The sequence below is a fragment of the Netta rufina genome (genome assembly GCF_964035555.1).
Source record: "Netta rufina genome assembly, chromosome: 6".
NCBI classification, from domain to species: Eukaryota; Metazoa; Chordata; class Aves; order Anseriformes; family Anatidae; genus Netta; species Netta rufina.
In genome coordinates, this window is record NC_140129.1 from 38,448,308 (window position 1) to 38,473,540 (window position 25,233).

A 25,233-nucleotide genomic window follows, 5' to 3' on the forward strand; every position below is an offset into this window, starting at 1 on the left:
AATGTGTTATTCAGAAAGTTTGGAAAATGTAAAGTATGCCTGAGAGAAATGCCAAATCCCTTAACTCATGGGGGAAGTGCTCGTGTAACTTAGAGGGGAAAAAAGAGCTCTCAGTGGTGTTTGCTGTGTGCATTACAATTTTCCAGTTGTTAAGAACTGGCTGTATCTGCACAAGAGCGATCTGCTCATAAAGAGAAGCACCCAGAGAATGGTAAATATGATGGGTTTCTGCAGGGTCCCCATGTGCAGGCCAGGCAGGGCACATCTATGTGCAACACCAGAGAGAGATGTTGCTTTTACTGCAATACTGGGAAAGACTTGTCAGAATCTGTGACAAAATGGAAAGGTTTTGTTTGTTTGTTTGTTTTTTAAAGCATGTCTTGAGTGAAAGTAAAGCCCACAGACATACACCAGCACTGCCCACTGGCTTCAGTGCCAGCCATGCTAGCAGTAGATGGGACTGGGCTATTCTTATGTGCAGGAAGGGTTAAATTCCCAAATACCCCGGTGGCTGAGAGCTACTGGGGTCTCTGCCACAAAGCCTTTGTACTCGACCAGTGCTGCTGGTGGCATCTGGACTGGGACTGTGGGGTCTGGAGAAGGTCAGGAGCCTGAGGGCTGGGCAGCTGAGCTGGGATCCCGGTAGAGCTTTCTTCAGCAGGCCCTTGCCCCCAGTAGGTAGACATTTGTGGGGAGTATCCCCCCAAGAAGCACAACCTGCTGTTTTCTGCCTGCTCTCCTTCAGGTCCCTCCCTCCTGCCTCAGAGCAGTGCTGTGGGGTGGCCATCCCCACCGGCCCCGCTCTGAGGTGAGCGGCCTGCCTTGGCGACCTGCCCTGCCGCCATGCTGCATTGTGCTGCTGTGGCTCTGCGGGCCAAAGGCATGCTTTTTAACAAGGGATTAACTGCGGCAGGCTTGTGGTCATCCCAGCCACCTGTGATTTCAGTGTGAAGTCAGTTTGAGTTTGGTTTCCTGCCCCTGCTGGGAACCTTCCCATATTCTGGTTCCCTGGGCTTGCCAGGGAACACCAAGCTGCTCTCGGAGCACACCTAGGGAGCAAGGCATGTGGCTCCATGTGCAGTCTGCTGCCTGGAGCCCCATCGGGGCTGAGATGTGCCTTCTTGCTTAGCTTCTGCCTTGGAGAAGGTCCACGGTTCTTCCAAGCCACCGGGCCCAAGTGACAGCACTGCCACATGGCTGTGCCACACTCAACATGGAGGCACCGCCACTGTGGGAAGGAGCACCACGTGTCCTCACTCTGCCTGTTCCCTGCCCTTGTACCCACACAGATCTCTGGGAGATCTGGGCAAGTGGCTTGCACATTTCCAAATTTTGTTTGAAACCGGTGGCATGTGGCTCGTGAAGCTGGGTACAGTCCGTCTGTCCCTGCTAACCCCCATCCCCTCCAGGTCTTGGGCTCGGATTCTGCACTGCAGCCTGTGGGAATGGCTTTTCAGACTTCACTTCTTTTTCAACCAGCTCCTTACGTTGTATTTCCAGAACAAAAATCCTGACATTATTTCTCAATACCCAACCTGTACAAAGATAACAGAACTTTGGTTTTTTAGTATGTCATACAGCAATTCTTTTGGTAAAGCAACGTAGCTGCTCATCATTTGTACTGCAACTATTAAAAAGGCAGTAGCAGTAACAATATGGTGAAATTCACCTAAAAAATGTCTTAAAACCCATGCTCCAGCAGTGGTGGCTACTGCCATTGGAGGTAGTAGTCCTTCTTAACTCAGTTCATTTTAGGAGATATTTTTTTAAGGTCATTAATGGCTGTCAGGAGACAAAAGAAAGCAAAAGAGAAAAGGGATTTGTTTTCTAGAGGACGTTCCACAACTCTCTGCAGCTAAGGAAAAAGCAAGTACAACCAGACGGGGGTCGGTCAGCTCTGGACTGTTGTGCGGTTTTGACTTATCTGTGTGTTGTTGTGTTTTTAAAAAATCCTAATTAAAATTAATTGTTAATTGTTTTTTTCTTTTGTCTGGTTATCTTCACACAGACTGTCACAGAAATGAGGAGAAATGAGGGAGGACTCCCACCCTCTAATGGTAAATGAAATGGTGGTAAGTGTCTACACATATTTTCACTACTTATGCTCTTACAGAGAGGAATGGAAAAGGTCCTTTCATCAGTAACTGTGGCAGATTGAGGAGTAGAAGCCTAAAGGACAAAAAATGAGTTATTTTGAATTTAATTGGGCCACCCTCGTAAATGTTTTCCTGCATGCAGCTAGGCAGGCAGCAGAGATGAATTGGAGAGAAGCCACATATCCTGTAAACACCCATCAGCCTCACTAAATGCAGTGGAAGGAGTCGCCACAGAAATGTTGTGCAACGGAGAAGGAATTTTCTCAGCGTTATCTTGGCCCTGCTCTCCAGCTGCTTTTCCCTCTTGCACAAGATGTACAACAAAACAGGGACGTGTGTGTTTGCTTGTGGGAGCTTCCTGAGGGCCGAAGCGGAGCCAAGCGCGAGCCTCAGCTCCTCCGGATGCACAGACTGCTGAGTTCATCTCCTCCTCCTCTCCTGGTGGGAGTCCGTCCCCGTCCAACCCCAGTGGGCGGCAGGCACTGACTCACCAACCACCCCAGCTCGCCCTCAGCTGATGACTATTGTGTGCTTTCATCCCGGGTTTTATGATTCTGGGCCTCCAGTGTGGCCAGATGAAGATGTTCAAGTCTGATAATTGTCTTAAAGAGCCAGTGATTTGCTAGCAACACTATTTATTTTTCCTACATATCATCTTGGATTTTATTTTATTATTTTTTTTTTTTTTAAATAAGACACATGGATATCAAAAGTGGCAGGCACTTCTTCCTTAAGAAAGTGTCTTTTTGGCACTGCAGCCTTTCAGGAGACATGACAGGTCTTTTGTAATATGTGCTTTTTTTAACAAATGCATCGAGGAAGTTTCAATGCAACTCAAACATTGCAGAGGCAGTTTGGATGACAACGATTATACCTGCTAGAAAGGCTTTTTTCCTCCTGTAACAACCCCCTTCCCGTACGTTTTGCATGCAGCTTTCACACTGCACAGGTACAACGGGGAGCAAAGGAGGCTTTGTCCTCCCTCTGCCACACCAGGGCAATGCTTTGTGTCAGTGATAGCAAAAGCACTCACTAAATCATTCTTCCATCCACCTCCCCCATCCCCTCCGGTCAAAAATGAGATTGCTTTCTTCTCCAAATTGTATAATATCTTCTTGCTAAGGGATGTCAAATTCTCTCTCAAACCTTAAGGTTTTCAGACAACAGAATAAGGTGTCCACTGACCATAGGGGGGTGCTGCCCTGCCAGGAACTGGGCCCTGATTCTGCTGGTGTTCCTGGCTGATTTTTTATTTTATTTATTTTATTTTTGAAGGCTTTGTCAGTGGGAGTTAAGCCTTAAGTCAAAATCAGGCACTGTATTTTTACTGTGTGACCTGTTACGTGTCCCCATCTGGCAAAGGGCAGCAAGCGTTGGCACAGCAATAAGAACAAATATTTTGTTGAGGTCCCATGAGCGAATTTGCTATTAAAAGTGTAAATCTGATGCTGAGAATACTGAGTCAGCACCAAGCATTTAGATCTAGGAATTACATCTAATATGCTTTGCCGGATATTTTCCAACACACACAAATATTAAATGCCTTTGTCAAGAGGAGTTTAATAGCTATAACAGTGCTTTGCTTCCCGTAAGAAGTGGCTGTGAGAATGAGACCCAGCAAGTCTTTTACCAGACCTAACACCGACCTGTTTTGTTGTATCTGTTTATGTATTCATGGTAAGGACAAAATCAGACTCTCTTTTCTTGCTAAACATCTATTGTTTTCCATGGTATCTGCATCATGAAGGAAGGAAGAAATGCATATCCCACGTATAATGTTATTCTGCTGAAACGCTGTTTATATCTTACAGCAAACACTGCTATATCCTGGTGGACCACAGCTGACATTTTTTTCCTGCTAAAAAAAGCAGGTTTCTCTGGGGTTAAATCTAAAATAGCAGCTCAGGCAGTCACAGCCTGTACATGCCACAGCCTCTTTGCTATCAGCAGCAAAGATCCTGCGGTAGGACACCTGCTCCGTGCCCTGCCCTTGCTGAGCTACAAAGAACCATCAAAGATGACAAAGGTGATGCGTTCCCAGCCAGTGCTTCTGCAAAACCCCCCTGAAAAAGCAGCCCCAGAAAGCCAGGAGCATAACAATAGACAGTATTTACTAATCCACAATGGACTAACATCTCATTTTACTATTTACCATAGTTCCAAAACAGCAAATGCAAATTTCATCTTGTCTAAAGAGATGACATCCTGGTATGGGACCAGAGACAGCGGACGGAGACGCCGGGAGCACTGAGGTGGAGCTGGCTGGCAGGGTACACGATGGCCCCAGCACTCAGGTGCCAAGGTACGAGTGAATCTGAAGAGGAGCTACTACAACTGAACCAGGATTCAGCAAGATAATTTTATTCAGCTGCAATCTTCACAAGATTTTCAGGGTTTGACCTAAAACCCAGACAACAAAAATCCAGCGGTACCTTACCAGTGCTGTTGTCAAAAGTTGACTTAAAAATCGGTGTTGCTCAGCCACTACTGACCTGCCAGTATTCAAAGTGATGTCAGCATCTCTGGTTTACCAGCACTAAGCATTGTTGGAAGTGCCTAGGAAATATTAATGCTATGAACCAGAAAAAAAATAATAATAATAAACAACCTTGAGGATCTTCAGAAAATAGAATGGAAGACCAAAGCAGAAAGAGCACTAATTTCATTAAAAGATTATCCTTCTTAAAGGATTTTTCTCTTTTCCAAGGCTGACAAACTCCCCATCATTGCTTAGGCAATGTAGGTAGTACCCAAAACCGCCGAGTGTTGGTGAGCTGTCAGTGGGGAGCAGAGGAGAACCTTTTCCAGGGCCTGACACTGGGCACCCATCTCCAGCCCCACCAGGAGCCCCCTGGGGGTGCTACTGGCTCCAGAGGAACTTGGAAGAGATGGAAGTGCTTAAACTCACCATTTTCCCACTTTGACAGTGTATTTTAAAACACGGCGCCGGCACTATTTTAACAACTTTATCTTTCATTAGCATAATTGCAGTGGATAATCAGTCATGACAAGAAAATTCCTTAAGCATGTCGGGCTTCCAACTAAATGTCTGGGGGTTGGTTTAAAGAACACGGACACGATGTTTTGAATAACTCGTTTCTTTATTGAGTTCATAATTTAATTTCATAAAACTCTGCATGTAAGACAAAACAGCCAACGCTCTATGTTTTGACAAAGTATTTCTGAACACTCTGATTTCACAAAATAAACATTTGTTCTAAATTGGTTTTACAAAAAATAAAATAAAATTAGGATGGGCATTTGAACCCTTATAATGGGTCTAATATTTTAAAAGTTTAACAAAAAAAAAAAAAGACACTAAACTGTCACATTCCTATGGACTGGCTTGATCCCTAATTTCAGTGAATGAGACAGAATTCTGTAGTAATCATTCAGCTTTTACTCTAAGCATTTAACACGAGAAATGAAAGTTACAGACAAGACAGGAATAAACAGGTATCATTCTGATAGCTTTGAAGTCTAAACAATATACATAAGGGTGTTTTTTTTTAGCTGTATGCATATCCAGACCTATCAAAATGATTTTCTCTGTGCATTTGTACAGTTCCTAACAAAAATTGAAATTTAGGCTATATTGGATTGTTCCATCCTTACTCAGGGTGGCAGAAACTCCACTGCTCTGGAAAACAGAACTGGGAAGTATTAATAAGGCATAAAGGTGTTTCTGATCTCAGTTACAACTAGTTTCGATGTTGACTGATCAGTTTTGCACAGAAAAAAAGACTGCTCACGATCTGGATCTGGAAGACTATTCTACTCCTGCATCAGGCATAAGAATTGTATAAACACAATTTCATTCAAAAGTCTAAATGCCCCACGACTTTCACATCGAAATTATGGATATACTTTCATGTCTAAATAAGATGCTGTCAAGGGATGCTGCAGAAGCTGTTACAGCTGGGAAAAGAAGTGTTATCGCTCCTATGAATACAAACACACTTATTTTCTTCTCTTAAAAACTTGTAGTGCTGAATTCTAAGGTCCTTTGTATGGCATGACAAATTTAATGAGCATTCCATCTTCTCCAGTATCAAAGCTCTGCCTTCTTCACGCATCTCAATCATGAGAACTTTCTTCCGCAGATAAAAGCAACAGCAGCAGGCCACCACTTGTGTTTTCAGTGGTCATCTCTTTGCCCAGAGAAACATACCTAAACTTCAGCGCAGCCTTTCATACCAGCTTGGCCCACCCAGCTTTGTATCTCTGCCTTCCTATGCAAACGAGAAATCCTTAAAAATTCTTTTCTCATCATATACTCCCTGACAGCAAGACAGAATGATCATTACATGTGCCCGGAACGCAGGAAACGAAAGGAAGGATAGGACTGGTTGGATATTAGGAAGAACTTCTTTACCGAAAGGGTTGTGAGGCATTGGAATGGGCTGCTCAGGGAAGTGGTGGAGTCACCATGCCTGGACGACTTTAAAAGACGTTTAGATGTAGAACTTAGTGATATGGTTTAGTGGAGGACTTGTTAGTGTTAGGTCAGAGGTTGGACTCGACGATCTTGAGGTCTCTTCCAACCTAGACAATTCTGTGATTCTGTGAAAGATCTGGACAGAAGAGGCCTCACCAATATGAAGATCATTTGTTACCTGTTCTGAACTTAATGTAGGATTTGGGAGGAATGGGCTTCTTCATCTTCGTATACTGACTTCCCAGGCTGTGCATGGGAGAAATGAGGCAAATCTGAAGTGACACTGAGGTGCACAGGCTGCAACAGTACAGTTTATTAGAAGCTCAATGTGTAGAATAACATGAATGCTATCTTTCTACCTGTGTTGAAACAGGCTCTGAACCTCTTTGTTCACTTCCCTTGTAAATTCAAAAACCTCAGACGAATTTCCTATCACATCAATGTGAGTAGTATAAGGAATAACCAAAACAGAAGGGTAGTGGGATTTTAGAGTTTCACACATCAATTTATATTTCTGCTTTTCATCTCTGGTGTACTCCTCAAGGTATATCCTTTCTTTACATAAAGTGTTGTGAAGTTTTAGAGACTGATGTTCAATTTCCTCTTTGAATGCTAATACCTGTGCAGCATGGGGCCTACTTCTAACTTTCTGAAGATATAGTGTAGTTATATCACCATCCGTGATGTTGGAAATTACAACATCAGTATTTGCTAGGAGTTTCTTGGGAAGAACGTTCTTCATATAGAGATATATATCTGTGTCAAGAACGACCACTTGCTTTTCCCCTTCTGCATCATGAACAAAATTATTTGTATCTGTGGTAAGTCTGCACTGCTGCTGCTGCTTCTTCTGTCTCTGATGGGACTTCCTTTCTTCATTTTTGTCCTCTGAAAGGGATTTTGCTTTTAGTAAAAGGCAATCTCTTAGCATTTTGATTGCTGGAAATGACCCTTGAACAGAAATATGTCCATTGGATTGCAGAGGGCCAAAGCTCAAAGCTGTGTTCTTCTTTTTAAGTTCTTGTATCAGATCTTCTAAAACATACTGATCTTTGAAAACAGACATATTGAGGACAGAAGTGACAGAGCTGAAGACCTAGAATTTTGAATTAGAGAAAAGTTAAGTAATGGTTAACATAGCAAAGGAAGTACAACAAGATAAATAATGAATGAACTTACATTTTTGCAGTAAGGAGTTACTTTCAAAGGGTAGTATCTGGAGAGTCTCTTGTCTTCTAGTCGATGCTCATTCTTCTTTAGAACACTCTCTACAACTAAAGAGAAAGCCACTTGTTACTTGTTTGTTCTGCAGTAAGATAATGCATTATTACCAGTCTGATGGTGGAACACTTTGTGGGTGTTTTTTTCTTGATGCTTTCCCTAACAATTTCCCATAGATACACAGGTGATTCAATACTCTTGCCTAATATTTTATGCATTAGTCAAAAGTGCTGAGAGAGAGATGGAAGGCTGCCTTTTTAGAACATTAATTGTCAGGTATTTATTCCCAAAAAAAGGCCTGACTACAAATATCATGTTATGCATGGTATAAATTTATTTCTAAAAACAAACAAAATAAACACTTTGCACGAAGCCTCTTCAGAGTCATGACTTCACTGAACAGAAATAAAATCCTAAAACTCTGACTAAGAGAGAAGTGTTAGTCTCCCAGACACATAAAATCCTAGTAACAGTAAACAATTTATACTTATTTGGTTTAGGGTAAACATTCTAGGGTTAATTCCTGAGGGAACATTTCCTACAGCATATTAGAGTCAATACCTTCTTGATCTTCAAAAGTTACATACGCAACTCCTTTTTCCATTGTTGGATATATTATGTCCTCCACATCTCCACCATTGTTCTTTGACTTTTGGAAATGAATCACCAGTATGTCACTCATGACATCATCCTTCAGAACGCCATCTGGAACACCAGAGATGACAACTGTCCTTGCAGATTTAGCCGCTCGTCCCGTGTCCTGCACATAGAGAAATGGGGTACTGTAAGCACAAGGAGTACCAGTCACCTGCTGTAGAGGTTACCCACACCCACCCTGACTGCTGCAGTGACTCCCCTTCACTTTAGTCAGACAAGATGCCCGTTTCATAGGTAACTAAGGCTGCTGAATCAGATTCTGATTTCAGCTAATACCAGACTCCCTCAGGCACTTTTATGCTACTGTGCAGTAAAAAATGTGTCATTTACACACTCTCGGCATCCTCATTTGTTAGCGCAATAAAAATTAAAACTAAATTTAACAGCTTCCAAACGAAAGGCCCGGTGTCACATGGGTATGATTGTTTGCTCTCATATTCAGGACTGAAAGAAAATGAAAAATGTTAATTGCATGTACTGTTCAATAAGCATTCTCTTTTCAGAGTGGCAAGGCCAGATTCAGACAGTCCTTACTTGTTAAATCCCCGAGAGCTGGGATCCAGCATTATGCTCTGACTCATCTCCCTCCACTTACTCAATGGACAACCTTGTTAAATTGGAGGAACATAATCCCAGTCATCTGAGACTCGCAGTGCGTAAAGTGGCTACTACACACATGATTTCCATCAGAGCCAGACCTCCCAGGACTGCAAACATGAAACCCACCCTAAATAGGATTTGCATCTATGTCTTGTTAAGGCAAGCGTATTTTCTTTCCACTCTTATTAGGCAGAAATAGCAAACAGCATTATTTCACTGCAAATAGGGCCGAATTACCATAAACGGTGGGACACTGAGGAAATTTTGTAACAGTTCATTTACTTTTTTTGGAAGAAAGAAAACAGTTTTGTATGTTTGCATGGAGGGTTTATGGGAACAAGTTGCTGATAAATTCAGAGCCACTATGCCAGGTCAATCCCTCAGTCTGCATTCTTCGGGCTTCTCTTACAAAGTTTCTTCTGGACTCGGGCTGTATAAAATATTGTGGCCCTCCTGGCACTTCAGAGGCCTGATTTTACCAGCCGACCCAATAAAGAGCTAGGCGCTTTGGTTATGTTGGTAATTATTAATGTAACAGGAGGTTCCTGCGCTAAGGAGACAACACGGAGGGAATACAAACAGGGCGCTTCGGGGGCTGGCGAGGTTTTCTGCAGGATTTTCTCCTGCCTCACGCAGCCGGGGCCGCTCCAAGCTGCCAGACAGCCCCCACACCTTGCCAGCTGGCTCTTCGGAGCAAGAAAAAAAAATAAAAATAAAAATACGACGAAAAAAGCAGGGGGGGGGGTTGGTGGGATTTATGCCGAAGCGCTTCTGAGGCACGTACGCGCCCGGTGCCTGCTGCGGGGCCACACGGGCACGAAGCCGGCACCCTGAGGGGGGTACCCGGGCTGCCCCACGACCCCTCCGGCTGTCCTACCCCACCTCAGGACCCCTCAGGGTGGCACCCACCCGCCCCAAGCCCCTCCGGCCGTAGCCGGGGGCCCGGCGGATCGCTACCACCCGCCGCCAGCCCCGCGCCCTTGCCCCTGCCTCAGGGCGCCCCGCCGCCATTTCGCGACCCCCCCCGGGCGGCCCCTCCGGCCCTGCCGCCGCTGCCACTTGCCATGGCCGTCGCTGTGCCGGCCCCCGGTGGCCCTTAGAGGCAGCTGTCCCCGGTCATCGGTGGTGTTGGACCGGGGAAACGAAAGAGAAAGCGATGGGCGGGCGCCGGGAGGGCCGGCCCCTTCCCCCTGAGGGCGGCCGAGAGTGGATTCCTGTCAGGGGGACGCAGAGGGGCAGTGCCCTGTGGCAGCGACATGGCCGAAATGTTCCGTTTTCTGTTCCGTTTTCAGCACTAAACCCGTGTTCCAGCCTTTACGTGGCCCGGTTGGTGCTGTAAAGTAAACTTTCTATCGATTCGTCAGTGAGAAAATTGAACAAACGCCTTAGAATGTTAATTAAAATCTCATCTTGGTTTTGTGTGCTTAAAGCCTGCTTCTTCGCACTTCTCCCACACGCAGCGAGACCGCAGGAGAATTTTAAATGTTTTCCTTTTTCAAGGACTTCTTTCTCAACATTTATCGTGAGCTACGGTTATAATTACTGACAGTCTTCATGAAGTTTTTCCTCCTCTTCTCTGTTTAAGGCGTTTGATCTCATCAATATTTTAGGACTGTTAAAGGCAAAAGCACATAATTCCCATACACAAATCATGCCTTTTTCCTTTTTTTTTTTTTCTTTCCTATATCATAATTATTAGGTAGGTAATCAATCCCTGCCTTTGCATGCAGTGAACAGTAAGAGGAGCTACAGTCACACATATCTCTCCCAACAGCAAATGCAGTCAGCTGTGGTGCTAGGAGTCCTTTAGTATCCTGTATGTATTCGTTGTCTATTAAAAGTTTCTCTCAGAATTCCACCTGAGATATATTTGCAGTGCTTCCCTTAAAGTGATTTTTTTCTGCATACTAAGATGTCAAATACTACAGAAGGAAGTTAGAGCGGCCTTCCAGTACCTCAGGGGGGCTATAGGAAAACTGGGGAAGAGTGGTGGAGTGCAGGGATAGGACCAGGGGTAAAAGCTTTAAGGCAACAGAGAGCAGGTTTAGATTAAATATAAGGAGGAGATGTAAGTCTTTACTCAGAGGTGAGGCCCTGGCCCAGGCTGCCCCATTCCTGGTGGTGCCCAAGGCCAGACTGGATGGGGTTTGGGCAGCCTGGGCTGGGAGAGGTCCCTACCCAAGGAAGGGGGTTGGAACCAGGTGGGCTTTAAGTTCACTTCCAGCCCAAACCCCTCTGTGATTCTGTGTTAGAGCTGTGATACTTGGAAAAGATTACTGGTGCCATACCAGTTTTGCCCCAAGGGACAGCACATAAAAAGGATCACAGCAGAAAAGTAAAAACATCCACCTTTGGACAAGAAATCCTTCTCTGACTTTGCAATTCCATTTTATTTCAAAAAGCTGAAAGGTTAAACTGGAAAAAAAAAAGAGGGATTTTACATGCTGAAAAATTAATTTCTCCTAAAATCTATATGCCTTTTTCATATGACCCGTCTAATACACACCCTCACAGAGCTGGCAGCCTGGCCAGTCACGTGCAACTAAATAAATTCCTCAGACCCAGTGTTCAGCATCAGATTTTTTAATCCAGCACTGTTACAAATAAATCTGTTTTAAAGAATCATGTGAAGTCTTTACTGTAGTATTTTCAATTTGAAAAATAAGGAACAAAAATGTAATCGTAGAAACAAATATTAAACAATAAACCAGGCTATTAATTTATGAGACGCTCAATAGCAGTTGGATCAGATCCTGCAGGAAGTATCAAGGAAGTAATAGCATTTTGACAGCTAAAAGCAGTATTTTTTTTTTCCAATCAGTAAAAGTACACAGGTTTCCAAAACGCAAATCTTAGATTAAGTTTTATGTGCTGGTAAGGGCTTTTTCCTTGACTTTAATCAGGAACATCTGGAACACAAAGCAGTACATTTTACCAAATTTCTATGCAAAGTCTGTGCCATTAAATCAGAAAGACAGGCAGTTCCTCTTTCAGATATAAATTTCTGAACATTTAAGCACAATTCTACAAGAAGTGTTGGTGTAACTTCCTGCGTCTCAGATGAAACAAGAAGTCTGAACTTCATGAGTTTGATCTCCCATTTTCCATTTGGCATTCTAAGCCTCCTCCTCAAAGCAAACCCATGTAGCTCCTTTTGATACATATTTGATTCTCTCTGTTTCTCCACCACCATTACTAGGCTTTTGAAAATGAATTTCAATCATGTCCTGTATGCTTTCCTCGTCATCTTCAGTCTCTGCAATTCCTTTCAGCAGGATGGAATTCTTAGAAATCCCAGCATAGAGCTATTTAAGACAGAACGAGAAAGTTGCATTATGCATCAGCTGTCACAAGTACATCTAAAGGAACTGACGGATACTGGAAATAAACATATTCTCTATCAGCTATGGCTAGGATCTTTGATTACCTTTTAAGATTTTGGTCAATGTGCTATGTATCTGTCGCTGAAAATAACAAGAGTTCTGAACTTTACCATACAGCGCTAAGTTTAATAGAAATTGTGCCCAGCCTCCCTAACTGGTTTGTCCCACACTCCTTAATGCACACACTGGTTTGGGGGATCTCTAATGGTTATAGACTGTATCACTCCATCAAAATCAATGCTGATACATGACACACATCTGCAAAGAATGTCATATCTCTTAAGTGCACAAACTCTAGCCAATGCTTTAATTATAAAGGCCTGATTATATACACAGCACTGACTTGATTATAATCTATTCATACAAAGTAAAAGACAATTTCAGTGAGAATATCATGAGCAAGGAGACTAGTGTTAAAGGAAAAGAAGTTACTATTTGGGTCAAACAACTGAATGAAAAAAAAAAAATGAATGAGCAAGTGTTTCATAGAACAAGGATCTCTCCTGAGATTATCAACAAGGCCTCTCATTAGGGCTGAACATGACAGTGCTTTGTGACATGGAAAAACGTTGTGCCTACTAATAACATACTTCACAAACAATTCAGTATCTGCCTCCTGCCTGGCACAGACATTATGGTAAGTAATGATATAATTTAATCAAAGAAAGACATGCATGCCCTTTTAAAATAAATTATAGCTCTCGCACTACAAAACATAGGATTATCAGCACAGCAGCACAGTGCAGATGCACACTTGCTATCAGGATTCACAAACTGCGTACAGAAAAATTTCTGCAGTCCTCAGAACTGAAAATTCTGCCCATATCTCCTGTTTCCCACATACCTGCTCTGTTTAGGGAGTAGCCTGAAATAGATTTTTTTACCTGAAGCTTTTCCAAGTGTACGTTGGTGCTTGGAGACACATGAAGCCTGTAGTGCCTTCCATTTACAGAGAAAGGACATTTAGTACTTCTCACAAAGCCATTTGCTGCTGTAATGGAGACAGAGAAAAAGAGGAATAACAGTAATATAACCTCAAATGCATTTTGTAAGCATATCAAAGAGCAGACTAATCTTCCTTATTTGGATTTAGGAACTAATATGTGACAGCACTTGCAGATTCTTCGTATACAAATTGAAAAAAGTTCATTTGGCATTTCCAAAAAAGCAAGATCAGTAAATACCCACAAAAGCTTCTGAAATAATTCTAAAGTAGCTGCTCGAAATAGATGCGGCTCCACTGACCTTTTTAGAATTTCATACACTTAAACCAAAATGCCTAGAGTTGGACAAACTGAATGCTTCTCTGAGTTTATTGTCATGAAACAAGAGCTAAAAATCAAACACATTTCCCTACCTTTTTCTTCACAATATGCGTCTAGCAATGCAAAGGAAAAAAAAAAAAAGTTTTTGACAAAGCTAAAATAGAAACAAAGCTGAAAAGCTACATGTCAGGTCATGATTGATCAAAAAAGAATGTGATGAAATAACACAATATTTACAGATATGTGTGTGAAACCACATCTTTTCCTGATCTACTTAACTCTCTGGGAAGGAGAGCTTCCCAGGAGGGAAGGATTATCTGCATTCACTGGTTAAATTAACACAGAACATAAGGGAAAGGAAACAGATCAGACAGCCTGCATTCAGCTAACAAAAGTATTACATACTATACCTCCAGGTTTGAGGAATGTAATAACAGCTGTTCTAGACTTCTTGTCATATTTTACATTTTCTACTTCTCCTCCTCCGTGTTCAGATTTGTAGAAATTCAGCTCTAATTTGTCTCTCACCCAGTCATCAGGAATTGATAGCTCAGGTATTTCTGAAACATCAATCTTCTTTCCAGAAATAGTGATGTGGAGCTAACAAAAATAACGCGTGCATTTTGTGATTGAAAACACCCACAAGACTGAACATAAAGTCTTTTACGTACTGCAAGCGTATATCTTTAAAGTTCTATATTTTAGTTAATTACCTCAAATTTGATTCCCATTCCAAGCGTAAAAGGCACTGCTTTCACATCTGTTGTTTTTCTGTCCAGGTGCAGAGAATGCTTACCCATTTTTATCAGTCTCTGGGCAACTGAGGAAAATAACAAGTTTTCAGTGGAGAAAAGCCTAGTTTAATCGTTATAAAAACATGACTATTCCTCAGTCTCTTAAGCAAAAAGCTCTTTTTACATCAGTAAGTAAGAAATGAGTAAGTTTGGCAACCATATCCCATTATCTACATCTTCAGGCATGTCGATGTCTGTTAAATCTCACCAGTTATAGTACCATATTTTAGCTGTTGACTACCTTTAGAATAAAAGACGCTGTCAAAAGATGCTCTCACTGTGTCAAACATTAATACTAGCCTTTCTGTATTTTATTTAAAGATCCATGGATAAAAAGCACATCATTGCCAGCTGTAGAGAATGCCTATTAAGCAATATTAGATTTTAGCTGCAATAAATGAATCAGACACCAGCTTCACATCTGCAATATACTTGCACAGCTGAGTTAGCCACCACGCTAACTAGCCCAGGCAGACTGCAGGCCAAGCAGCAGGCATCTCGGTGGCAAGCAGGCAACTTGCAGACTGCACCATCCCTCTATCATCTCACATCTACCCAGCATCTGATGCATGTAGACTTAACCAGAGTAACTCCTGTCAGAATGAAGTACTGCCCAGAGTAAAGAAAGTAATCAAATTCTGCTGTCAAAACAAATTGAATCGTGCTTAACAAAACTGAGGTAGAAACATATTCCCAATTTCAGACACAAAGTGTTGTTTGTATTAGGTGATAGCAGAAATGCTGTTATCAAACACGCATGCAGAGCGTGTGGAAGAATTTTTTGCTAATGACTGGCATCAGAACAGTGAAAAGTTCCATGTGTACTCTTCTTTGGCTGTTGCTGAGGCGTTTTTTCCTAAATGTTTATGTAAAACTTTTCCCTTTGGTAATGAAAGACACCAGAGACATTAATTTTTTATATTTAAAACATGCATCATACCTTCCGCATCTTCAAAAGCAAGCAGTGCCTGGTTTTGATTCAGTTTGAATGGGATTTTTGATGTTACAGAAAAAACACAGTGAGTATTGGTATCTGGAAAATCATCCTTCGTGTCTTCCATGTGAGTGAACTCCACTTTCATGTCTGCTATCTTTTTTTCAATCTAATATTTCAGAATGAAGATAGAGAAAAAAAACACATATGTAATTATTGCCTAACAGAAAAATGAACAGTAGAGTCTTGAGTTGCCATATACACGTATTTTTCAAGTTCAACAGTCACACAGATTGAAGTCACAGCTGGTAACACACGTATAACTGCTAACTAACAGACATGGTGTACATGTCTATTCCTCAAATTCTTGTCCATGCGTTCAGGCTTGTTTTTTTATTTTTTCCTTTGGTTAACTTTGGTTGAACTTGGACTTGACCCTATGCAGCAAAAATTCAGTTGAAGTCTACAGGTGTTCCTATCTGTAGGATTAGAAAACTTTTGGTACGTGAAATCTGTAAAATTCAAGTATCAGAGTCATTCATGGTACCCCTTACTTTTTCCCACTTGCATCACTGCTCTATAGAAATGTTAAATCTGCAAATAAACTGCCTTGTATGTTACCATCATAATAATAAAGACATAAATATCTATGTATTTTATAACTACCACAGATGTAAATGTTCATGAAAATGTTGGTTAGGAAAAGCTGCTTTAATAGATCTGAGGGAGTTTTAGATATCTCTTTTTTCCCCATTTACATAACTGTTTCAAAATAAAATCCTGTGTAGAAGAAAAATATTGTGTCAAGATAAAATAGCCAGAGCAATAGAGGCATTCCTGCCACGTATCTTCAAAACCAGCATCTTATCTAGGAGTCTGTTTGCTTTCTGTTCCCTCTACTGCCAATGGACACATTTTTCCTTCCATCCTCTTACCCAAGAAATATAAAATGCAAGTACTTGAAAATTAGCAATGCTATGTGATTTTTTTACTCCAGTGTCTTCCATTTAACCATTTTCTGCTTTTCTTCATTCTTCTCACGTTTTCAGCATCTCACACACTTGTACTTGTTTCCATATCCTTAACCTTCTTCCCATTATCTTGCCAGACAAAATAGGAAAATAAAGCTTCAAACTGTATTTTACATTGACATCAGTAAAGGCTGCTGAACAACTTGGCCCTGACGGTCTAGAACTGGCAAAATAAAAATGTGCCCTTCCAAAAGAAAAACTGCAAAGTACTTCAAACCTTACCTTACTATCCCATGAAAGCTCTGAATTACATTCTGCAAGGTCTTCTTTGAGCTTTTCAATCTCTTTCTTCAGTTTGCTGTTTTCTTGGTTTAGTATAAAAAGTTCTTTCTACAGCACAAAAATATTAAATGCAAAATTAAACATGTAGAAGATATTCCAGCAAAATCTGTAGACAGCAGAAACTGTTTCAGCTTTCAATTATTACATTTAACCTACTAATTATATTTTAGTAGTTTGCAATATTGAAGCCTTAATTTCTCATCAGTGATTCTCAGGCCAAACAAAACTTCACTGAAACAACCTCGACAGCCTACAGAAAATTCTCCTGTTACCGCACCAATGACTACACAGCACTTTGAAGTAACACACCAATTATTTCTAGAAAGAAGAGCCATCTTCAGACAACTTCTGGCTGAAACCAGCTTATTGTCACTTAAGAAATGCTATTCCCTTGGGTGCTTTAACATCTACCAGGTGCTGGGATCTGAGGAAGCAGTGGAAACAACCCATTCAATTCTCTCTTTATCACACAAAACTGAAACTTACCTCTTGGTGGAGAATCTCAGCAGAGTGGTTTTGCCTGCCTTCGTTTTCTACACAAGATAGGTCTCAGTTCTGCCTTCACTCTTCCAACATTACTGTAAGTTTTATTTTATTGTACCAGTTCTTAATCTGCCATTGAAAAACTGTGTGTAAAATAGCCTAGTCTTACAGTCTGCAAAGTGGTGAAGCTGTTTAAACTGGAAAGGAAATCCTACTCTTATCTTCTCTAACCAAAACCTCCCTCACAATTCCCCAAATACTGAGAGCTGTAAGCCTTCTCCATACCTCGTGGGTGTCCCTAGACATAATACTCTCTTTATGAAGGTTCCGTTCAAGCTCCTTTAGCATTCTCAGCTCATCCTGTTGTTTAACATATTCTTCGTCAGCACTTAATTTACAAACTTGAAGGTCAGCTTTTAATTTTTCAGCTTTTTCAAGTCTTTCCTGGATGATAAAAAGAAAAAGACTCTTAGAATTTTTTTTTTCCCTACAAGAACAAACAAAACTTTAGCTAAGCCCTTTATATTTATTTATTTATTTTAATGCTTTGGATAAATATTTCTTTTAGATGTACAAGTTTAGTTACCACTGAGATTAACAAAAGCATGTATGTACCATTAAAGAACAGAGAGCAAGTCAGACAAACATCGGTTATGATAGGGGGAGAGCTGATTTGGATTTAGAAGGGTGAACTAATGGTCTTCGAAGTATCTTTGAGCTAATTTCCATGATTCTACACACTTTATAGAACTTGCCTTCCATTTCTCCAGTTCTTGTTTAAGACTTTCCATCTCATCTTTGGACGTGTCAGGAGGATCAGGAGTTGTCAGATGCTGGAGAGAAAAGAAAAGAAAAATTTTTCTTCCCTATTAGGGAACAACTGAGACACCCTAAACAATTCAAATTAGTCTTCAAGATTTAAATAAATAACCCTTTGCAGCTGGGCAATACATTTTGCAGTGTTAGTTTGCAATGTGGGCATTAGTGAAAGTCCAATGCTTTTTGTCTGTATGCCCATTTCCTGTTTTTCTCCAGTTGTGCAGGCAAGATACATGGCAAGTCAGACATTTTGAGAAACCCACTATACTTCCTAATTAAGTCTTTCTAGTATCCTCATGCCACATGATAGCATATGCCACTTTATTTAAAAAAAAAAAAAAAAAAAACACATTCAGACAATTAGTCTAAATTGGTGAACTACTTTAATTGGCTGGACAGGACAAAAATCTAAGAAAATAAGAAAACAGCAACTGGTCAGTACTCATCATTTTCTAATTATCCAACTGAAAATATTCACAGGCTAATATTTTAATAAATCATAAAAGTATGTTCTTCCACAAGGAGTTAAGCCCCCCCAAACCTGCAAAGGTTTATCTGTAAGCTTTCTCAGCAGTTTCTATAAGAAGATGTGAAAAGAATATACAAGGCTAAAGAGAAAAAAAAAAAATGCAAAATGGGATGTTTCCAAGCTCAGGCAGGTTAGACAATGAATGGTAACATCAGATGGGAAAGGCAATAAAAGAGGAATTTTAGATTTTAAGTCCTTCAGGGCAGAAGTTCAGAAGCACGGGGAAATTACAATGGGATAGAGCCCATATTCTCTGTTCTGTTTTGTTTCTATGACTGCAATATTCTGCAGAAAAGAAAAAAAAATCCAAAGAGACCTGCTGAAACAATCCCTCCCTTTTACTTAAGATTACATAAAACTTGAATGTGAACCATGAAATTTAGACATGGAAAAGGCCTGTTAGATAATCTAGTTAATTCTCTTGCTAATTCTGTTTTTTTCCGAAAAGCAATAAAACATAAAATATTCTTTTTTCCACAACTTTGTCCAGTTTCAAATGCCTATTAAGCAACAGGGAAATCCCCATCTGCGTATAACTTAGAACCGGAAAAAAATTCCTTCTCTCAAGGGACTGAGTGCAGGATTGCAGAATGATGCACGTTCAACAGCTGTAAGATGATAAGAAAGGATGCCTGTTTGTTATGGAAAATGCTTTGTTATGGAAAATGCTCAACTGCAACAGTTTTCAACCTCAAAGAAAGAAAAAAATACCAAGAGAACACAAGAAATCCAAGGGAAAGTCCCATCCAAACCACTTGCCATGCTGCAAGAACTGGATGAAGGGAGGCACCAGGAAAAAGGAAATTCCCCTAAGAAACCTCCATGGAAACAGATGAGCAGACGAGGCAGGACAAGGAAATTCTAACAGTCTGTAATGCAGACACTTTGGAACGGGACTCTCCCTATGGAGACAAGAGCCAGTTAGGAAAGAAAGAGAAAGGGAAGCCCTGAGGTACGAGGTTTGAGGAAAGATTTATATTGGGCACTGACATCTGGAATTTCAGATGTTATTAAAGTGGGGATGGAGAGGATGAGGAATGTCCAAAGTATTAAAGGATGGAAGAAGGTGAGACAAGAAGTTTAAGAAGCACTGTCTTAGCAGTCCGGGCACAAATCTCCGTTCAGAGATCCTATTATCAAATACAGACTTTACCAGGTAACACATCAGGAAATACTTACAAAACCGTTATCTTTTAAAGGCAGCAGTGATAAATCCATTGAAACCTGAGGGAACAGAAAAAACAATTACAAGAATTGTATGTATTGGCTCTTTTTGTAGCAAATAGTCCACAATGAAATACCGTAAGCTCTGCTGGGATAAAATGATACAACTTTTAAATAAATTAAAAAAAAAAAAAAAAAAAAAAAAGAAAAAATTATATATATTGGGTATCTGAAGCCTCCTTCCTCACTACACCTAGAAACCAGAGATGTACATGAAGAATTCTATATTGCACAACTTAAGTTTCAGGACTGAAACTTGTGTTACCTTTCTGCTCCATATGGTGTTACTAAAACATATAATGTTATGCATGCTCTGTGATTAAGGGGTGTAACACTTAAATCTGCTTAAAGCACATGAAAATACCCTTTTTTCTTTACTTTTTTTTCAGAGCTCATAGCACAACACCTGGAACCTGTTGCCACAAGATTTTGTGGGGGCATATGAGAAGGAATTTAGAGACGATCACAGGCCATTTATCTGCAGATAGACAGACATGAAGGCACACCAGTTCTCAAGCAAACCTAGGCCAGGGAAGCACCAGGACTTTGCACCACGGGTGCTGACGGTGCCCACAACATCCCAAAAATGCCAGTGCGGGTGGGCACCAGCGCCCTGACCCCGCTTAGCGCTCATAACCCCAAATCCTGCGCCCAGTGCTTGTGTGACACCACAGCACCTGCAGGAGGCTGGAAGCTGAGGCCACCTTCGTTTAGCCACCAAGTGTCCCAGTCTGTTCTGTGCTCCGAAACCAACATTTACCGAGGCGTAACCCTCAGGTTAGGGTCGGATGAAGTTAAGTGAGGTAACTGAGGCGCACCCCCACGCCTCCGGGGGGTTCTCCCCCCCGCAGCCAGCCTCGCCCACCTCCCCTGGAGCTCAGGGAGAAGGAGAACAAGGGGCAGCCCAGCCCTGAGGCCGGGGTTTGCCTTCCTCCCCGGCCCACCGAGGGACGGAGCTCGGGGGCAGCCGGGCCCCGGCGCTGTGGGGCGGCCGCGGGTACCTGAGGGGAGCCGGGTCCCGCGCAGCGCCGAGCCCCCCGCGCCTCCTCCGTCCCTGTCTTTTTCCCTGTCCCTGTCCCTCTGCCTTTCGCTTTCTCTTTCCTGCTGCCTGTCCGGCCCCGAGGGCTGTCCTCTTCCTCGAAATGACGTGGAGGAAGGCGGCACCTTCCTCCTCCTCCTCCTCCTCCTCCTCCCCGCCCGCCGGGAGGCCGGCCCCGCGGGCACAGGCAGGGCAGGGTTGGGACGTGTGAGGACCGGGCGGCCACAAACTGTGACATAATTCTGCTGAACGTGTGTTTTTAGCTGTTTATTCCCAACCACCTTCTCTGGAAGCATGTGTGTGATTTATAAAGATTGGGTTACCAGGCGGTGGCAAAAGGTGTAAACATCCAGGGACAGAAATAACCCTCTGCTGAGGGATGCAGCAGCCTTAAAAACAACTTCTGGAAAACTTTGGGCTCTGGAAACCAAGAGGAGGGCAGCAGCCACATCCTGGGTCTGAGGAATGAGCCAGAGCCTTCCCTCAGCAAGCTGAAGGCTTCATCTTGCTGCAGGAGCACGGTTGCTTTATAAACCCCTCAGTATATAAATTTCCATAAGCATAAAAATTATGAATGGCTGACTCACAGAACCGGGCAACAAGGGATTTATGGTCTCTAGCCAACTCCAATTCATTCAATAAACGTTTAAAGCCTCTCTCAGTGTTTTTCAAGTCCCTTGGCTGGCTGTATTGCAAGTTTGGCATGTCAGACTGGAGCATCACTTGGACAATTTTTTCCCTTTCTCCCCCTCAAAAAGTCCCCAGCTTTGGCCAGATCAGATCCCAGACCTGCATCCACACCTGCTAGTGCCAGCATAGGGACAGCAGAGGAGAGCTTCAGCAAATGTGGAAGTCAACTTAGAGAAGCCAGGAAATGTGGGCTGGTGTGAAATGACTTATCTGTTGTAGGCAGTGGGCACTCATTCTCTAATGAGACCTCAGGGAAGAGTTTAAGGGAAAAAAAAAGAAAAAGGATTAGATTTCCATGACAATCAGTTTGAGGTAAAGAAACCACTGGCTTTTCCTTGGAGAGGAGGGTACAAGGTTTTGCTTCCTGAGAGAACCTTCTTCATGTAGGTAACGAAAAGTCATGTACTGAGAGAGCTGCTGTGGCTCGCTTCATTCTGCAGACTGTGTCAATGGGACAGACTGAACTCGTGAAAGGAGTTGTCAGGTGGAAGATACAAAATGTGTATGCTTAAACATGGGGAAGTGGGAAAAAAAAAGAAAGAAAGAAAAAATGCCACAAGTGTCTTTTATTAATAACCCTTGGATTCAGGAACACACAATGCATCCAAGATTGTAGCCAAGCAGTCGGACACAGCTGATTGAGCTCAAGACTCCATTTAGATACACATAGCAGATGTGTTGCAGACATGAATAAAATTTGGGCAATGTCTATGTTCTAGGCCAAGAAAAGAAGAAAGCGTATTGCTTTCAGGAAAAAAACCGTCAGGTTTCCTTTAAGGCTAAGCTGACTAACTTTTAAATATTATCCTCAGAACTGCAACCAGACTTGTACTCGTTGGCCAAAGTATTTTGTATGGAGAGCAGTCAGTTGGCTGTTGTCAGTTGATTGTTGAAAAAAAATTAATCCTCAGAAATTCCAAATATGCCAAACAAAGAATAGATGCTGGCATTGTCATTTCAAAATTGGGATGATGCTTTCAGGGCAATGCAGGAATATCTGTACAGCAATGGAGCGTGGCAGTGAAATTGGTTGGGTTCTTCATACGCACTTGAGGGAGCCTGTGCAGGAACAGGCAGCTCAGGGGCTTCAGAGCTGCTGCTTTCCTTGGCTGTGCAACGGGAACTTTGGATTGCACCCTGCTTGGACAGCGGTCACCTTATGCCACTGAATTCAGAGGGAGTTTTACCAATAAGGTAATTATTATGACGGTTTCAAATGTCCTTATCTGTTTTTAAGGTCGGTGGATGAAACTATGACCTTGTATTCAAGAGATTTTTATTATTATTTTTCTGCCTTGACAATGGATAACTATGTTTACTATTGCTTTGTAAACACAAAGCTGGTTACTAATGAGATGAGTAAAAGGGAGAGGTTTAGCTGGAGTAGCCAAGGAGGAGGAGGTGATTATGTTATGACCTAAGTACATCAGATTTTAGATTTAAATGTCAGAGTGGCAGGCTGTCCTCCAGTAACCATGGTCATGTTGGGAAGTCACCACTGATCTGAAAGAGTCTTATTTCTCCGAACACCAAGGAATGCAGCATATCCAATCTGCTCGCATGTCCTGCTTTGGGATTTGAGCTGAACAGTGTGTTTGTGCTTGTTTTGGGAAGGAAATTTATTGGAAATACTGAATTGGACCAAGTCCCTTAACTGAAAATGGAGTTGACTTTGAGTTGATCTGTTAATTGATTTTCACAGTGTTAACCGCATATGAATCAGACTAATGGGAAAAGCATTGACTTCAAAACTCTGAAGAATCTAGCTAAAGGGGAAAATCAAGGAGTAAAATACAGGATAGAGTACAAGAAGCTTTAAAACTCAGGATTTCTCCGAGCTGTCTGCATTGATACCAAACTCGTTCTTTACAAATCTGAAAATCTCTTGATGAGCCTAGAAGTGTGAACTAGAAACTTCAAAAGAAAACCATCATCCTTCTGGCCGCGTAGGATTAGGGCTCATCTATAGCATCTATATACTCTGATTAAGCTGGAAGAGGGTTTATAGCCATAAGCTTATCTTTTATTTGTACCAAAACAAGTTGACCATACCACAGCTTCTGCTCAGTAGCTGTTAAGAATCTGAAGGCATTATCTTCAGAGGGAGAGTATGTTGGTTCTTTTTAAGTTAAAATAGATCTGAAGAAGAAAGTAGAATTTAAGTGCTTAGATCATAACTGTGATCGTGAAAGCCCTGCTCAGTGTGCCTACGTGACCCTTGAGGTACCCTGGCTGCAAAGGAGCCTTGTTTTCCAGGCAGGTCTAGTGGCATCTTAGCGTTGGCAGTTTGGATTTTTTCAGCTATTTGCTGCTAAGAAGTTGGATTCAACCACTGAGGTGTTCCAATGGCTCTTGGATGGTTCTTTCTGATAGAATCATGTTCCACCACTATCCAGGGTATTTTGTGCTTACTTTCAGAACCTGGCTAGAAGAGGCATAGTGATGTCTACCCTGCTTATCCTCAAGATTTACAGGGTCTGAAAATTGTTGTATTCTGTAGACTGTTGGTATCTAGAAACAAGAAATCAAATTTCAGGTTCTTCTTGAAGGACCTGCTCATGCATTCTGTCCACACACTGGCACACAGACACATTAAATAATAGAATAACCTGGGCTGAACAAACCCATGGACCTCAGCTGCTCCTCACACATCTCCCCCTCCAGACCCTTCACCATCTTCATAGCCCTCCTTGGAGGCTCTGTCATGCAGATAGTTCTAGATCTCGCTGCTCAGGTACCAAAGCCTGCAGTTCTTCAAAAGTTGGTGCCAACGAGACACAAAGGACACACAGGTGGTGGTGGCTCTGAAGAAGCTGCCCCATCTCCCCCTGCCATTCATTTCTGCCCTGTCCTGAGAGCTTGTGCAGCCACATGGCAATATGGAGTAGGAAATGAACCAGCTTAAAAACTAACCCTGGAAAAAGTTGTGTTTTAGCTGGGTTGGGTTTTGCTCTGATCCAGTTTATCCTGTGGTCAAAAACTAGCATGCCGTCCCAGGAGGGGGTGGCATGGAGCAGGATCAGTAGGCTCACTGGGGCTGAACGACAGCTTATTTCAGTGGTGCTGCCAGCACAGCATGGCTTAAAGCATTCAACAAAACACAGCTTCGTTCTCTGATGTGGTGCACAGAGCCTCAGGGCCACAGAGGAGATTGCAGATTTTGTTTCAAGAGCCCTACATGTTAAGCATCACCAAAAATAATAATAAATAAATTGTGCTTTTTCAGTCCTCGCTCTAGCAAAGCAAGAGGGAGAAATGCACCTGAGAATGAACATCCAGCACCTTCAGGTGTCAAATATTTGCCTCGTACAAAAGTATGAGTCAATTTACAACAGCAAGTTGTGAAATAAATACTCTATACCAATCTACATTCTTTACAGGAAAGATTCTGGTATGTGTCCAAGAGGACTTGGGAATGTTTCAGCTTCTCTAAGATGTGTGTCCCAGAACACAGTAGTATGAGGCAATGCAGTGGTTTAGTAAATAGTCCCAGCATGACTGCTAGAAAGCAAACAATGAAGAAGAAATCATCAAGGATGCATGTTGTTAGGCTTGAATCCCATGCCAGTTCTTCGGCTGTAAATCACTGCATGTTAATGAAATGCTTCTTTCAGATAACGCTGGTAGTGTTTCAGTGCGGATTATCGGGTTACATAGGCAGAACAAATTCTAGCATGCAAGGCTTTTTAACTGAGAGGACATAGATGAGAGGGAAGGAGGGGTAGAAGAGGGAGTAGAAGAGATGTCC

The 25,233-nt window shown here is 42.1% G+C and overlaps 2 protein-coding genes across 2 annotated transcripts; both read right to left on the reverse strand.

Annotated features, from left to right (window-relative positions):
- Positions 1-5,234: 5,234 nt before the first annotated feature.
- Positions 5,235-10,149, reverse strand: RBM43 (RNA binding motif protein 43). Its single transcript, XM_084289628.1, has 4 exons — positions 10,076-10,149; positions 8,317-8,515; positions 7,714-7,808; positions 5,235-7,630 (listed from the first exon to the last, which is right to left on the reverse strand). Exons 1-4 carry the CDS (start codon positions 10,076-10,078, stop codon positions 6,890-6,892), a joined length of 1,038 nt encoding a protein of 345 aa, XP_084145754.1. The 5' UTR covers positions 10,079-10,149; the 3' UTR covers positions 5,235-6,889.
- A 1,430-nt stretch (positions 10,150-11,579) lies between these two features.
- Positions 11,580-20,883, reverse strand: NMI (N-myc and STAT interactor). The gene is made up of 10 exons (XM_084288841.1): positions 20,758-20,883; positions 19,712-19,756; positions 17,940-18,017; positions 17,470-17,628; positions 16,642-16,749; positions 15,395-15,557; positions 14,374-14,480; positions 14,071-14,260; positions 13,280-13,386; positions 11,580-12,317 (listed from the first exon to the last, which is right to left on the reverse strand). The coding sequence occupies exons 2-10, from the start codon at positions 19,748-19,750 to the stop codon at positions 12,129-12,131; spliced, it is 1,140 nt and encodes a 379-aa protein (XP_084144967.1). The 5' UTR covers positions 19,751-19,756; positions 20,758-20,883; the 3' UTR covers positions 11,580-12,128.
- Positions 20,884-25,233: the final 4,350 nt, after the last annotated feature.